This window comes from Styela clava, chromosome 1 (assembly GCF_964204865.1).
Source record: "Styela clava chromosome 1, kaStyClav1.hap1.2, whole genome shotgun sequence".
Classification (NCBI taxonomy): domain Eukaryota; kingdom Metazoa; phylum Chordata; class Ascidiacea; order Stolidobranchia; family Styelidae; genus Styela; species Styela clava.
The window spans coordinates 13257086-13271323 of NC_135250.1; the positions used below are offsets into that span (position 1 = coordinate 13257086).

At 36.2% G+C, this 14238-nt stretch overlaps 1 protein-coding gene across 2 annotated transcripts; it reads right to left on the bottom strand.

The window, feature by feature from the left end:
- Nucleotides 1–1023: 1023 nt before the first annotated feature.
- On the bottom strand, nt 1024–9820 carry LOC120346351 (uncharacterized). Of its 2 annotated transcripts, none has more exons than XM_039416065.2 (11): nt 9564–9820; nt 8530–8728; nt 8187–8365; nt 7891–7998; nt 7403–7564; nt 7070–7189; nt 6691–6859; nt 4396–4547; nt 4057–4224; nt 3475–3665; nt 1024–2782 (listed from the first exon to the last, which is right to left on the bottom strand). In XM_039416065.2, exons 1-11 carry the CDS (start codon nt 9591–9593, stop codon nt 2311–2313), a joined length of 1950 nt encoding a protein of 649 aa, XP_039271999.1. In that variant the 5' UTR covers nt 9594–9820; the 3' UTR covers nt 1024–2310. The 2 variants fall into 2 exon arrangements, with proteins under 2 accessions (XP_039271999.1, XP_039272007.1); XM_039416073.2 differs by lacking the exon at nt 1024–2782 and adding an exon at nt 3171–3310 and having other exon boundaries at nt 9564–9809.
- Between the last annotated feature and the right edge of the window lie 4418 nt (nt 9821–14238).

A 14238-nucleotide genomic window follows, 5' to 3' on the forward strand; every position in this document is an offset into this window, starting at 1 on the left:
CGAATAACTTGTAAACGGGGCGTGGACATAACACTCTCGGGCGACCGAATCAAAGAATCAATCATTACACAACACACTTGCGTTTTTTTGGCGACCACGCAAGAAACACATCACGTCAAAGTTGAGTGTTAATATTTGCGTTATAGTGTTTTTATTCATTTATTTTAGCTACGATACTGCTTTAATGTTTAAATGAGCATAATGTGCGTCGAAGTCGCGGCAATATCAAGTTTTAGTGGGCCGTTTCGTAAAATTTGAAACACCAATACAAGTATTTAATGAAGTAACATAACGAAGATTTCTGAACGAATAGTCGATATATACTGATTCGTGACTAATCAGTAGCAATGCCATTACGTCAATTTTATCAGAATTATTGACGAATACGCAGTGACGACATTTCCAAAATCTTATTTAACGCGAACATAACATGAACAAAAGTACAAACATAAAAAGACAACGAGTCCGGGGACCAGTACCCAAGATATTGTCGATAAAGACGATCAAAGCCGACACAAAAGAAAGCAATCAGAATGAATTTAATTTGCAAACTTAGGCTCCAAGTTCATTCCTATATTTGCGCTCAGCGTTTGTTCCCAATGATCGCACAATATCTTTATAGTTCGTCGAACAGAGTGCACAGTTTTGCGAGAAATAAAAAAAAATGACGTTTATGTCCACCAGGGTGCAAGACTTGACACATACGTAATAATAAAAACCGACATTTGAACGTAGATAGATGGCAGGAATAATTACACCAAAATCACGAAAGATTCTTCTACAGTAGTTATATAGTAAAATGTATGTAAAAATTTAAAAAGTCTGCTTACAAACTTTATAGGGCGGGCCGCAAACAACACTCCGGCGGGCCGCGGATTGGGCAGCCTTGGCGTAGATCGATTAAATGGGAAAATGCAAAACGTGAATAACACTCCTAATTATTATTTTCTAATCGGTTGCCCCAAAAACCTGAAAAAATGACATTATTTTTTTTTAATTTTGCTTTTTATGAAAAGGGAAGGATTTCCCCAAAACCGACTTTTGTAGAAAATATATATATAACATGAACAGCCTTAGAGCAATCAAAATTTGTTTTGTCTAATTCAGGTCTTCACATATGTTGTCAATTCTCTTTGACCTAGATAACCAAATACAGACTTAGTACCTCGAGCACAACAATGGTAACACAAAATACTAAACTTCAAAATGTATATTTTAGATCAAAGCAAGGCTCAGGATGGGCATATGCAGAAAACTGATGAATACATTTGAAAGATATTGTTGCTCAGAAACAGATTCCATATAAGCTGGTATTATTCAAACATAGAAATGAGTAGAAAATTTGTAGAAACATCAAATATTATTAAAATTTGGAAACAGGGTGGCATGAACTTCTATCTAATTTTATTTTCCCGTCTCTTCCGTGCATTTATTTTATATATATATATATATAGTTTTTAATTATTCACGTTTTTTTAAAACAAACTCAAGATTGTTTATACTAAGCTATCGCTTCTTCCACACTTGGTCAACCGCACGTGTGGCACAGCAAACGATTGGTTGGCTTGACGTTTCAAGTGTTAACTAATAATCAAATAAATAAGTAAAAAATACGCTTTTTTAAAATAAATTACTTCAGAACTCGGCCATTAGCTATATATATTTTTGCACAAAATTCATAAAAAACACATTTAAATGAAACAAACAAAAAAGTTTGCTAGAGCAAAAACACGATGAAAACAAATACATAACATATTTTGGTTCGCGGGGGCAGTTTTGCTAAACCAATGTGGTTTATAATTCTCCAACTTCTTTTTTACTATTTCAATTCAATTAACTGGCTGGCTTATTTTAAGGACATGGAACGGTAACTGGATGAACGGCTATGGTTCGCTATGTGACTCGGCTTTTTTATTCAACATTCCCGAGGTAAACACAAAAACAGACGAGAAAATTGAGCTGACAAATGAACATCGGTGCAAATGTACATGGATGTAAATATACGCGGATACAAATGTTTGTGGTGGCAAATGGACGTGGGTTTATATGCTTTGGTGCAAATATTCTTGGTTCAAATATTCATGGGTGAAAATGTCAGCGAGTGCTAAAATTTGTGGATGCTATTAAAATAGAAAATTATTAGTTGAGAATAGATTCCAAGGTGAATATTTATTGTTCGATTAAATATAATACATGTCATATTCAAGCAGGGAGACATTGGTGATGTTGGTGTTCTGACTGACGTCTGGTTATATACCAAGATGCTTGGTTTGATAACAGTCATGTAGAGCATGGTTTCCTTTGATATGCTTACCGGTTGGTTCTGCTGGTCGCCGGTTTAACGTTATATTTCACTGGCATAGATAGACTTGATGACAAAGGCCGTTTTGAACTCTCCAATTTGAATGGATTAGAATTCTTTCTAGGCGACCGCTTGGTTTCCGGGGAGGTTGGTTTGAAATTTGACGACAGCGCTTCTTCATTGGAACTTACTGGCGTTGCTACCAACATATTTCCAGAAATGAATCTCGGAGTATCTTCTCTAGTGCTGCGAGGTGAGGTTGGTCGACTTCCCCGTGCAGAAGATGGTCGGCTGACCTGCGGCGACCCTGATGGGGAACCTCTCGGGCTCGGTGTCGGGGAAGTCGCTTTTTTGATGGCGGAGTTCCAAGCGTCCAGGAAACGTTCTTGTTCTGCTCTCTTCAACTTTTCCATCCATTCTTTCTTCTTACGATCTTCCCGTTTACGCAACAGAACCTCTTTTCGGCCACTCAACAGCTCTCTGAAATAAAACAAAAATTGTATATTCATATATATATGCGAATGCCTTGAAGCCGTCGTCAAGAGACATTGTTAAAAATACAGACTTAATTCGCAGTAGATTTCCATACAATACTATATGAACGAGAAATTTAGATGCAAATCAACTTTTTATGGCTTTTGCTTTACGTGCTATGGTAAATACTCACATTTTGAATGGCGCTCATTACGTTAAACATTTACAACTCTCACCTGAAAAATATGATGCTGCACTGCCACCCCTATCTATAGCTCTGATGTCGTTGTTTTTCAGTATCTACCGTTAGAACTATACTTCACCTGGCATAAGTCTTGTACTGCGTTTTTTGTACAGCCTGCCACCTTGATTTTTACTACAATGCCATTACAAATTAAAAAATTTTTAACTTAATATATTGTATCCTGACCACTTTATGCTGAGTTTAAATAAAAACAAAAACGCTTTCTCCGGTCTGACACTTTTTCTTCTCGTATCTTCTATTGCAACTGCCTGGCCAAAGGTGAATCGTCACTAGAAAATGAGAAACAATTTGCTTTCGGAATCGATTGATAGCTTTGTACATGCAGCTAAAATATTGTTTTATTGAAAATATCTTCAACTAGACGTTGAAAGTCACAACAAATGACACCACATTCGGTATCTTGATATCAGTATCGCTAAAAAGTTTGTCTTACTTGTAATTGATTTGTCCATCAACATCATAATCCAAGTTCGACATGAGTTGGCGCATTTGCTGATTACCCATTCTTATTCCGGCATTCTTAATCCCATTTTTAAACTCTTTTGGTGAAATCTTCCAACTCAAGTCTTTGTCGAAATTTCGGAAAAGATCGATTAAACGTAATCTTTTTTTCTCCAAAAAATCCTGAATATGGTGATTTATGTTATTTATTGAGGAGCGAGTAAAGGAAAATATGATCAGTATATATATATATATATATACATTATAAGACACCTAATATGGGTGGCCTTCTACCTAACGCCCAATTTGAATAGAAGAATTTCAACATAACTCTGATGACCGGCCAATATATTAGAAAATAAAAAAAAATAGAAATGAATATTTATGAGCTTGCTCCTTGAAGACTGATTGTGTGGAATTGATGTTTGTTTCTATACGCTGTATTACGAAAATACAAGTGATAACGGAAAATTGATATAACTTACGGATACGGTTGATTTGAGTTGTGCAGGCCTGCTCTAAGCCAATCGTATATTTATGAGATTGAGGCAAAGTGCATTAAAAAAACCCATACTTGCAAGACATCCATAGGATCCGCGTCCATGCCACAGCTATCAAAGTCCGTTCTGAGATCTTCTGTTCTGTTTATATTATATCTGAAGCTGTGTCTGCTGCTACTTCCACGGCTACGTTGGGCAAGTTCTTGAGCAAGCAATTTGAACTCTTCGTTAACGCTGACGCCCTGTTCGGCAAAACCATAAAATAAGAATGGGGGATCCCTCAACTGAATTATCAATTGAAGCAATGTTTTAATAATAACTATACATTTGCTCGTTTACATAATAGTATTTCGTTACATGTAATTCACTTAATTAATTGAATGGTAATTCAAAACCGGCCTTTAAACGCTTACCGTCAAGTCTAAATCTTCCATTGCCGATTTTTCATTATCAGCTATAGCCCGAAGTAATGCCAATGCCCCATCTGCGTCAATCGGATTGTTTCCAATCTTCAGTGTCCTTAATGTGTCATTTACACTTAGACCTTTGGCGAGCAAACGAGCACCTGTGGTAACAATGGTAGTTAGTAAATTTGAGTTAACTTTAGATTGGGGATACCAAAATCAATAGTGTGAAACAGTTATTTTGATGAAAGAAAATTGCAAAGAACGAAAAATGGTTATCAAGCAGGGATCTACCCAAAGTTATGAAATCTAATTACGATTTTAATGGTCGCGAAGTAGAACCATCAGAATGCTGTCAGTATACATGAGTATGGCATGAACGTATTTACTATCCAACACCCCTACTAGAAATTCTATCAGAGAGCCATTAATCCACCAACAATCTGATTTTCCCGTTCGACCCTTTCAATGCCGATTTATAATAACGCACGTGGAATGTAAAATTTTTATTGAGAACAATGCAGGTTGAGTTTATATGTATGCTTAATATGGATTCATGATATGAAAATAAACTCAACCTAAGAAAGGCTCTCGATACAAAAAATCCAACTTACGAAAATTATTTTCGTAAAAATATTGCTTCAACTAACGGTAATACTTTCTACATACGAAAGGCCAAAATGTCCAATTCAAATTTTATATTTAAATGTATTAGAATATCGCGACCTTCGAATGTACTTTTAGTGTTTATAAGAATATCGAATATCGCGCACACATCCCAGCGCCGCCGTCCACGTGTTGGTTGAAGATATTTAACGATTGTTTTATGTTTTATTGTGATCGAAATCAAACATGTGCGGCGCAAGTTTTGCATTTCTTGCAATCTACAACGTATAAATATAATTCAGTATGAGTATTTTATTTTCAGCTTGGCGTCGTTGATGATAATACCGTCCAGTTCTAGTTGGCGGTATTAATTTATAAATAAAAGCCGACAAGACAAATTAGCGAATGGAAATTTAGGTATCGGGTCTACTCATTTGATTATGATCGGTTCTGAAATTGGCGCTCCGGAAGTATGTGTACCAAGATGACGCACAACCTGAATCCTAACCTGGTACACATACTATGATCAGGTTGTGCGCCATCTTGGTACACATACATCGGGAGCACCCTGAAATTTGTAATTGCCAGGTTTGACTGTAACGGGTGGTCTGGCCGGAGGCCGCAAAACGCGAGTTCCTAAGAGAACTGATGTTCTGAAATTTGCTTTGTGCGATACAAAATGTTTTTAGAAATCGAAACTGAATATGTCAGGATTCGACGGAAACAATGGCTTCAAATGGAAATTGCGGACTGAGTGGATGTTTACCCGAGCATCGACTTCCTTGTTTACTTCATGACATTGGCCAATCAGCAAGGTGTAAAAAGTGACCCGCTCAGACACTTTTCTCGCTCAGACAGATTTTCAGGCGTCGTCGTAAACATTTCGCGGGGGTCAAAGGTCGGGGAAAGGTCCAAAAATCGCTTTATTCGGTCACAATCATGGTGATTTACTGGACGGCATCCGGAGACGGAGCCGTAAAGTTTTATGCGCTTATTCGGCGCGTGGAAAGTCGCGCTTATCAGTCGTATATTATTACATATTCCAAAGGGGGCGCAGAACACCCCCCTCCCCTCCCTGGTTACGCCCCTGACCCATCGTATTACGACACTTATTACTTGTATTACTTGTGTTGAGAGATAATTGTGGCGGAATTTAGATTAACGATGTCGGTGGACTACGTGACAATCACGCTGACGATAAACAGTCACACTTTATAACAAAAATTAGTCGTGTCATATATCATGTCCTAGGTTTGTGGGGGTTTAGAACGGATTAGAGCATTTACAGGTAAAATGTGTCTCTAGTCTAAAGAAATTTTCTATATACGAAGGAGCTTCCGAAACAAATTCATTTCGTAGGTAGTGTTTCCACTAACTAACAAAATAAGGACGTATCCAAAATGAGTCCCAAATTTTAAACAATGCGGACCAATTTGTTCTTTAAAATACAATTGTAACAATACAGTGACACATCTTGAAAATAATAAAGGTATTGAAGACCTGAATATATCACATGGAGGTACTAGGTCTGGGGAAGCTGAATTATCTCCATAATTTGTGTAGCCTTCCCAACTGATTACAGACTCGTTGAGTTGGAATAGGTACATGTTCTAATACTACCATAAATATAAGCTGCCCAACATCGATAGGTTAAAAACCTGTCGTTAGAACATTGAGTTCACAATTACAATTTAATACCTTCTCCTGTTATCCTGTTGTGACTCAAATCCAACCAAGTGAGAGTGTTGTTTGTTTTCAAAGCTTCCGCCATAGCTGCTGCTCCATCATTCGCAAATCCGTTCCATGAAAGATCCAGTTTTTTAATTGTAATATTGATTTTCATGCCTGCACAAACTGCTAACGCACCCTAAAAGTATGTTATCCTCTTTTTTCAGAACTTCTATAATAATTCTCTTTGTAAATTATATAACCTGAAATTATGCTCAAAACATGGTTACAAAATGTGATTATACCAGATCAACTACTGAAAATCAGGCGATCAAAATTCTAATCGATTTTAGTTCTGTGGAAAGCCTAATCTTTTAAATAGTTATTTGCTTCCATTAATGTTACATACCTTCAATCTTAAGTGATTCCAACTCAAATTTAGATATTCGATAGACTCGTTAGCAGCAATACCTTGCCCAAGCCATTCTCCACCCAACTCACAGAAAGCATTTTTGCTCAAATCAAATTCCTGTCAATGTTAATTGATGTGTTTAAATAAAAAATTGATTCAAGAGATTATAGGCTTACAAAATAACTAGCTCGTTTTGTTAATACGCCGTACTTTACAGAGTTGACCTGTTGCGGAGCTCGAATTCCGGTTAGTCCGATATTCAACTCTATCAACTGGAATTTCACAAACAATACAGTAGAATACAACATTCTATAATGTTTATGCAGTCACCTTTAATTTGAAGTTTGCTCGAAAAGCATCAGCAAAGTACATTGCATCTTTATCTTTGAAATCATTTGCTGATAGATTAACTGATCGCAGTGTCGTGTTTTCCATTAACATATCACACATGTATTCTGCCCCCTTGCTTCCAAGCTTATTTTGAGACATATTCTAGAAAAACATTATGCATCGTTAGATATTATGAAAAAAAAAACTGTTTCTGTTTTACTTGTTTTCGTAACCTTAACTTAGTTGCAATGATTTATGTTGAGCATGTTGGCCAAAGTTTTGTATATTTTACTGTGGGTTCAATTATACTCAAATATATTTCACCGTAAACGATCGAAGAAAGAGATTTGTAAATATGCAAGAAAGAAATTTGTAAAAATACCTATTTTTTATTGGGGTCCTTATAAAATAAAACAATTTGTAAATATACACTGTCAGTAACCAAGCATATGCCCGACAGCGACACTTTTTAAGTTTTAAGCACATACCAAGTCTGCAATATAGCAATTTTCGAGAAGCATGTCGGCTAAATCTTTGGTGCCATCTGCCGTTATCCAGTTATCTTCAATATTCAGATCTGTTATTGAAGTGTTGACCTGCAATTGTTGAATATCACAGTACCTTGCAAGCGGTATATCAACACGACTATATTTTAAGATAACGAATAAGAAAGTTGACATGCATATAGGCAAATCCGAGTAAAATACAGTAAACCGAGAGGAGTATATAAAATTATCTCGACTACGAGTTGTGTATACTTATAAGTTATAACAATCATACTTACAACCAATGGAGGAGAAATGGCTTTTGCACCTCTTGGTCCCAGTCCATGATGGCTCATATTTAGTGAGGGATTATTCATATGAGCTAGAAAATATGATGCTGGCACTACACCGAGTTGTTCACATGACCTGAGATAGATGTCTTTTCCTGTCATGCTGGTGTAAGCTTTGGGCATGTCATCTAAAATGAAAACCAGGAAAGGTATTGCTAATCAACGTAATATTACTTGGGTATTTCGATTTCTACGGATTTGAACACATGTCTGTGTAACAGCACGCCAAGTGAAATAAAATGACAGAACGTTCATTTTGTTTGAAACTTTCGATTATTATTTCTTGCTTTACCTTCAACATCCAAGTCTGTATCGTATGCGTCAGAATCCGTTTGTTCACCAACTGTTGCATTTTCAATGGGGGTTTCTTCTTCACGTTGTTCCTGCTCTTCTTCGTCTTCTTCTTTGATACTTTCATGCACTAAAGAACTTTCTTCCTGATTATTCACCACTGGTTGAACTATTTCGGTACTGTTTGGCATTTTGGTATGCTGTACGAAATATGAAAAAAAAATATAATAATTCAATTGAATACTACCAAACGCTAATCGAACAAGCGATAACAGCTAACAGCAAAGCTTGCGTCAATGCATCAGAAAGATTGAAATTTTATTATACAGTTTTGATGACATAAAGTGTAGGAACTGGGATTAACCTTCCGTTCACTGGCACGATTTAATTACAATCGTTTACTGTGGTATTCACTTTTGATTCACTGTGGAGTATATTTGCGTGTATAAAATGATTACTTTCACTATCAACCATAGTTTTATACTGTCATAAATGCAGGCAATAGATGGGCTGTATAAACAGCCACATTCCGTGTACAGGACAACATATCAACTATTTTTTCTACTTTTTGCAAGGTAGGAATAGACCTTATTTACCGGCACGGCGCATTTTTTTATCATATTCATTTTGGGAGCATTATCACGTTGAAATATTGAACATAAATATGCTTGTAATGAGTTAAACGGAATATATGACAAAATGCATACATAGCTCCACTGATGTGATGAAAGAGAAGAATCAAGTAAACAACCAGGAAGCCTTAACTTCGTCTCACATTAGGCCTCGAGGTCTAATACGCATTTAATTACCATACGCTTAGCTGGAGTTCTTTCGAACACCAAATTATTCACTTTAAGCGAAGAATGAATAACACGTACAAATACAAATGTTCTGGACAAACAAGACGTCCAAATAGTGCTAGTGAATAAAGCCGTTTAATACCAGCTAATATCTCTGGCTTGGGAATTACTCCAAATGAGCTATTAATTATTTATATTATCAACATTACTTTAGGTTAGTCTTATCAATGCTTACCTTCACACTAGCTTTAATTGGTTTCACCATATATTGGATCAAACATGAAAAAAACAGATTTGCGAAGACAATGGGATTTATTGCGTCATAATAATTACTAGAAGATTACATGATTAAAATCACAAATGCGGTTAAATCATCTGGTCTGCTGCATCAGGTCATGATGAATAGTAGCGTTATGATTCAGGATGTTCCTCTTCTAAAACCAAATAAAAGAGGCAACCATAGTAGCGAATATCTTATAGCCTATAGTTCAAACTGCATAGTATGCGATTTTGATTTCTTTTATTCTGAATTTTCATTATTGAATAAAATATATATCAAAACTTTAGTTTTGAAGTTAATTTGAGGCCTTTTGTAACATTTGTAACGTAACGTTATTAGTTTCGTCTGTAAAACCGTGTAATTACCACATTATGTTAGGTGTATATACCAATGCAGTCTAAAAGACTTAACGTAGGCTACTGCTAAACATTCTTTCCTATTATTTTGTCTACATGCCAGCCTGATATTCCTTTTTTTGTGAAGATCATTCGCGTGTTGGCGACGCTATATGATTTCAATTTTTAACACCGCAGGAGAAAATACTGTATAACACGGCGATGGCCAGTGATCAGAAGGCAATTCAGTATCGCGAAAATGCGTTCAGAAAATTGTATTTGCTACTAACCAAGCTGTTCAATATACCCTTCTGTTGAACTTAAATAAAAATGTTAAACATTTGGCTGACAAAACTGAAATCATCTCAAACCTCAGATTTTGATCATCGGGGTATGCTTGATTTATGTTGTGCAAACCATAAACCTAGATTTATGTTGTCTCATAAACCTAGAGCTCACCTTCAAAGCGCGAGGCCTTTGATGTAAATATAAATATATAATATCTATCTATTCTGTCTTGCCTATACTTAACGTCATACTGAACCTATGACCTGCCTCGTAAACCACGATGGATAAAATAATGACGTAGGTTTAGAAAACAAGTAAGCAAGAAAATGGTTTATGCAGTTCCACTCTTCAATGTGAAAAGAAGATGATACTGTTGGTAACTTTATTATCCCAGTGAAAAAGAGCCTTCGAATACGGCGAATAATTAGTTTGCAGCCCATTTATCATAGTCTTATACATAGAATCTGTTGCTAAGTTCATAATGTTTTCTTCCGCAATTATAGGCTGTAACACAATCGCAAATAGCAACGCGCGGCCCATTAAACACAGTTTTACACAGATAAACCTCGTGGAGATCGCCGTAAATATTTGAACAACCAGACAATCACACTCATCTATTATGTAGGAACATTTACTAGCGTGTCTTGAACAAGAAAATATTGAATTAAATTTGATGTTTTATTAAACCGCATACCACAATTTATTACCTAATTGGCTCGATTGTTGACTTGGTGAATAACTTAACATAAAGGCAGTTTTGTATGAAACAGCCGTCACAAATTCAATGGACGGGCTATTGATTTATGGAATAAATCGGGCGAAGGCTAACCCCCAATACATTACGATTCACGGAACCCTACAATACATTCATAAAATACTGTTACTTACCGATTAAAGTTCCTGAGTAAATTAAAATTACTTCATTTAATGACTGGGATATATTTGCTGCAGTGTACTTAAAAAATACACTTGACAAACATATTAATAAAATAATGTCAAAATGTGGCCACAGAGTGGTAATTGAAATATGGCGTTACATATTGGAACTCAAACACAATGTCATATTGAATAACCTCCTAGTTGCCACATTTTGACGCTAAATTTTATTAATGCCGTTATTGCTTCTTACAAAATTAACCAAGTCTATATTTTGATAAGTAAACAAATAGGCACTTTGAAAACCTACAACCCTGTTCTAACCATTCTTGCTATTGTGGTATTAGTAGCTAGTTAGTTATTAGTACTAGTTTACTGAACGCATCAGTCACAAATTAAAATTCGTTTTATTTTTTACTGAAAAATATGAGTAAATGTTCAGTAAAACAATTTACTCTGTTGAGTTACATCGGCCTGATATAAAGCGTTATAATTTCCCATAGTTCAAAGTTATTCATCGACAATATTTGTACAGGATGCATAAGTGTATTTATTTACCTCGATAGCTCAGCACGATGCACCAACTGCCGTGTGAATCTCTGCCATTAAGTTTTTTTTGTTTGTAAGTGATGTCCAATACTGCAAGAACTCAAGAATATTACTCTGCGTGGGTTTGCAGGTTCGAATCCCATGTGGGGTTAGTTATGTGCAAGAGGATTGCAGGACTCCTCTCCGCCGTAGGGTGGTCCACATAACCGCTGGTCAGTTACAGCTTCCTCTAACATCAAGTCCATGCTTCCGAAAAGAAATTACCAACTAATTCCATACTCAACATAGAATGGTAACCGGACAAGAGGCCGTGGTTCGCCACGAGGTTAAGCCGTGTTACCGGCTTTCCTCTCCCCCGGGATAAATATGTAAGTCCTATCCTATTACTCATTCACAACAAATTTAATCACACTGGATCAATCCATATTCATATGATACCAGCAATTACCAACGGCGGTCTCCACCGTAACACGTTTATCGATGAGGTAAGACAAAAACTTCAATCTAAGTTTTCATAAACCTTACAAAGATTGCTTTTTACACTGCGATTCATTACGGACTAAAAATTTTTTTCCAGTAAATCATGAAAATAAATTTAAGCCACAGAGTAAAAACTAAGACATGTAGATGTGAAACACGCCGCCGTTGAAGGGCGCTTATCTGAAATGAGAATTAAGTATAGTTAAGAGAATTAAGTATAACGTGTTAGAAAGGAGGGAAAGTGATTCCTGACGCTCTATTGTGGATGTTCATACAGTTCTTGTTCATTATTATGTATGTATGCTTATTTGCCGCAAAAACATAACAGTATCTGCATAATAATTAAACGGTACTCGTATAACAGAGACGGGATACATGTTCAAGACCTTACTGGTCTAAGACACGGATGTGCGACATGCGCCCCAACAAGTATAAATGCAGTTTAGGACTGCTGCGTTATAGTAGAACAACAGACATGAAATATACAAATAAAACTCCAGTACACAGGACAAAGAGGTACGACATAACCACGATAAGTACAATAGTCAGTTTATGGCACGTTCATGTCCCAGATTCTGGTGTGAAAGGATGGGGATAGGGTATAAATCGCATTTTTGTGTGTTTTTACAATAGATCTTACGAAACAGGTAAACGAAAAGTCATTAAATAATTAATGTGATGGGAATGCGGCGAATTGACTTTTGTCCTGGCCTTTTGGGGTAAAGAGAATATAGAGCTCGAAAAAAAGATTGACTTGGAAAAAGAGAAGGCCAAAGATAGCCAGTTACGAAGATGTGAATTTATTCCATAGATTAACGACTGACAAAAATTCACATAATCAAACGAATATATATATTATGATGTTCATGCAAAATCATCTGAAAGAACCTTCAACGTTATTATTTTCAAAACATTTAATATATATTTAGCCTATAAAGCCGAATGGTATATTGAGATCTGTTCGAGTCTTCTGTAGCTGATTTCGTCGATAAGTTTTTAGTTCGTTTTCTATTTAGTGTGGTGAGCTCCTGGTTGATTTAAAAACTAACTATATATATTTCACCAGTCTATGGGTATGCTAGACCTAGAGTATACACATTAACATCGTATTATTTTTCAATTAATATATAGTCCGATATTCTTCCTCTTGTGACTTTTATCTTTTTTCATTTATACAGAATGACTTATGGGATCAAGCAATTGATTATATACTTTAGTCCAGTGTTTTCCAAACTTTTGTCTGCCAGCGCCCCCCTTGGACGACTTTCTAACTAGCAAACGCCCCCGACAAAAAAAAAAATTCAAAGCAACATCATTCTCCATTCATCATTAGTATAATGTGAAAGTTGAGCCTAGTGAAATACCTCCAGCTTGAACCAATTGGTGGAGGCTAAAATCCGGCTTCATTTCAGTCAAAAACAGTCTTGAGTCTTGTCTGACACTGTCGAGAGAATCTGTCTTGATATGTAAAAGTGCAGTCAGTGCACTAAATACACGCTCTACTGAGAATAAGCTGGCAGGGGCAATAAAAAAACTTTTGACCCGATCTCACACGTGAAGATATTATAATTTGATTCTGTTGCCAAAAAGATTGAAGACTGAACATGGGTTTGAAAGTATAAACCAAATGATTGTGGTGTATTTTCGCTTCTGGGCATTCAGGGTTATCAAGAAAACGGAAATCAAAAAATTCTTAACTATATTCAAAAAACCTATTAATGGTATTTGCGCTTGAACTTCTGTTTGCGTATGATTGTACTAAGAAATTTTGCAAAATTTTCAACCACTCACTTAGTTTTTTGCTGAAGCGCACCTTCTGCTGTCAGGACATGGAAAAGAAAGATTTAAAACGGTGAATACAAAACATTACGTGGTTGTGCCGAGAAAAATCTGGACATGACTTGAGAGATTGATAGAGATGACCAGCAGTGGTTCCAGCATGACATGACGACCCCCCATAATATACTTCAAATAAGATGCTTGCTCTCCTGAGGAAAAGTTAGCAATGACATCCAGTGGGCACCTTAATCATTGAACTTAAACCTCTTAGATTTTGATATTTAGGGTGTTCGAAGGACAATCTGTATCAGGACAATCCTCAA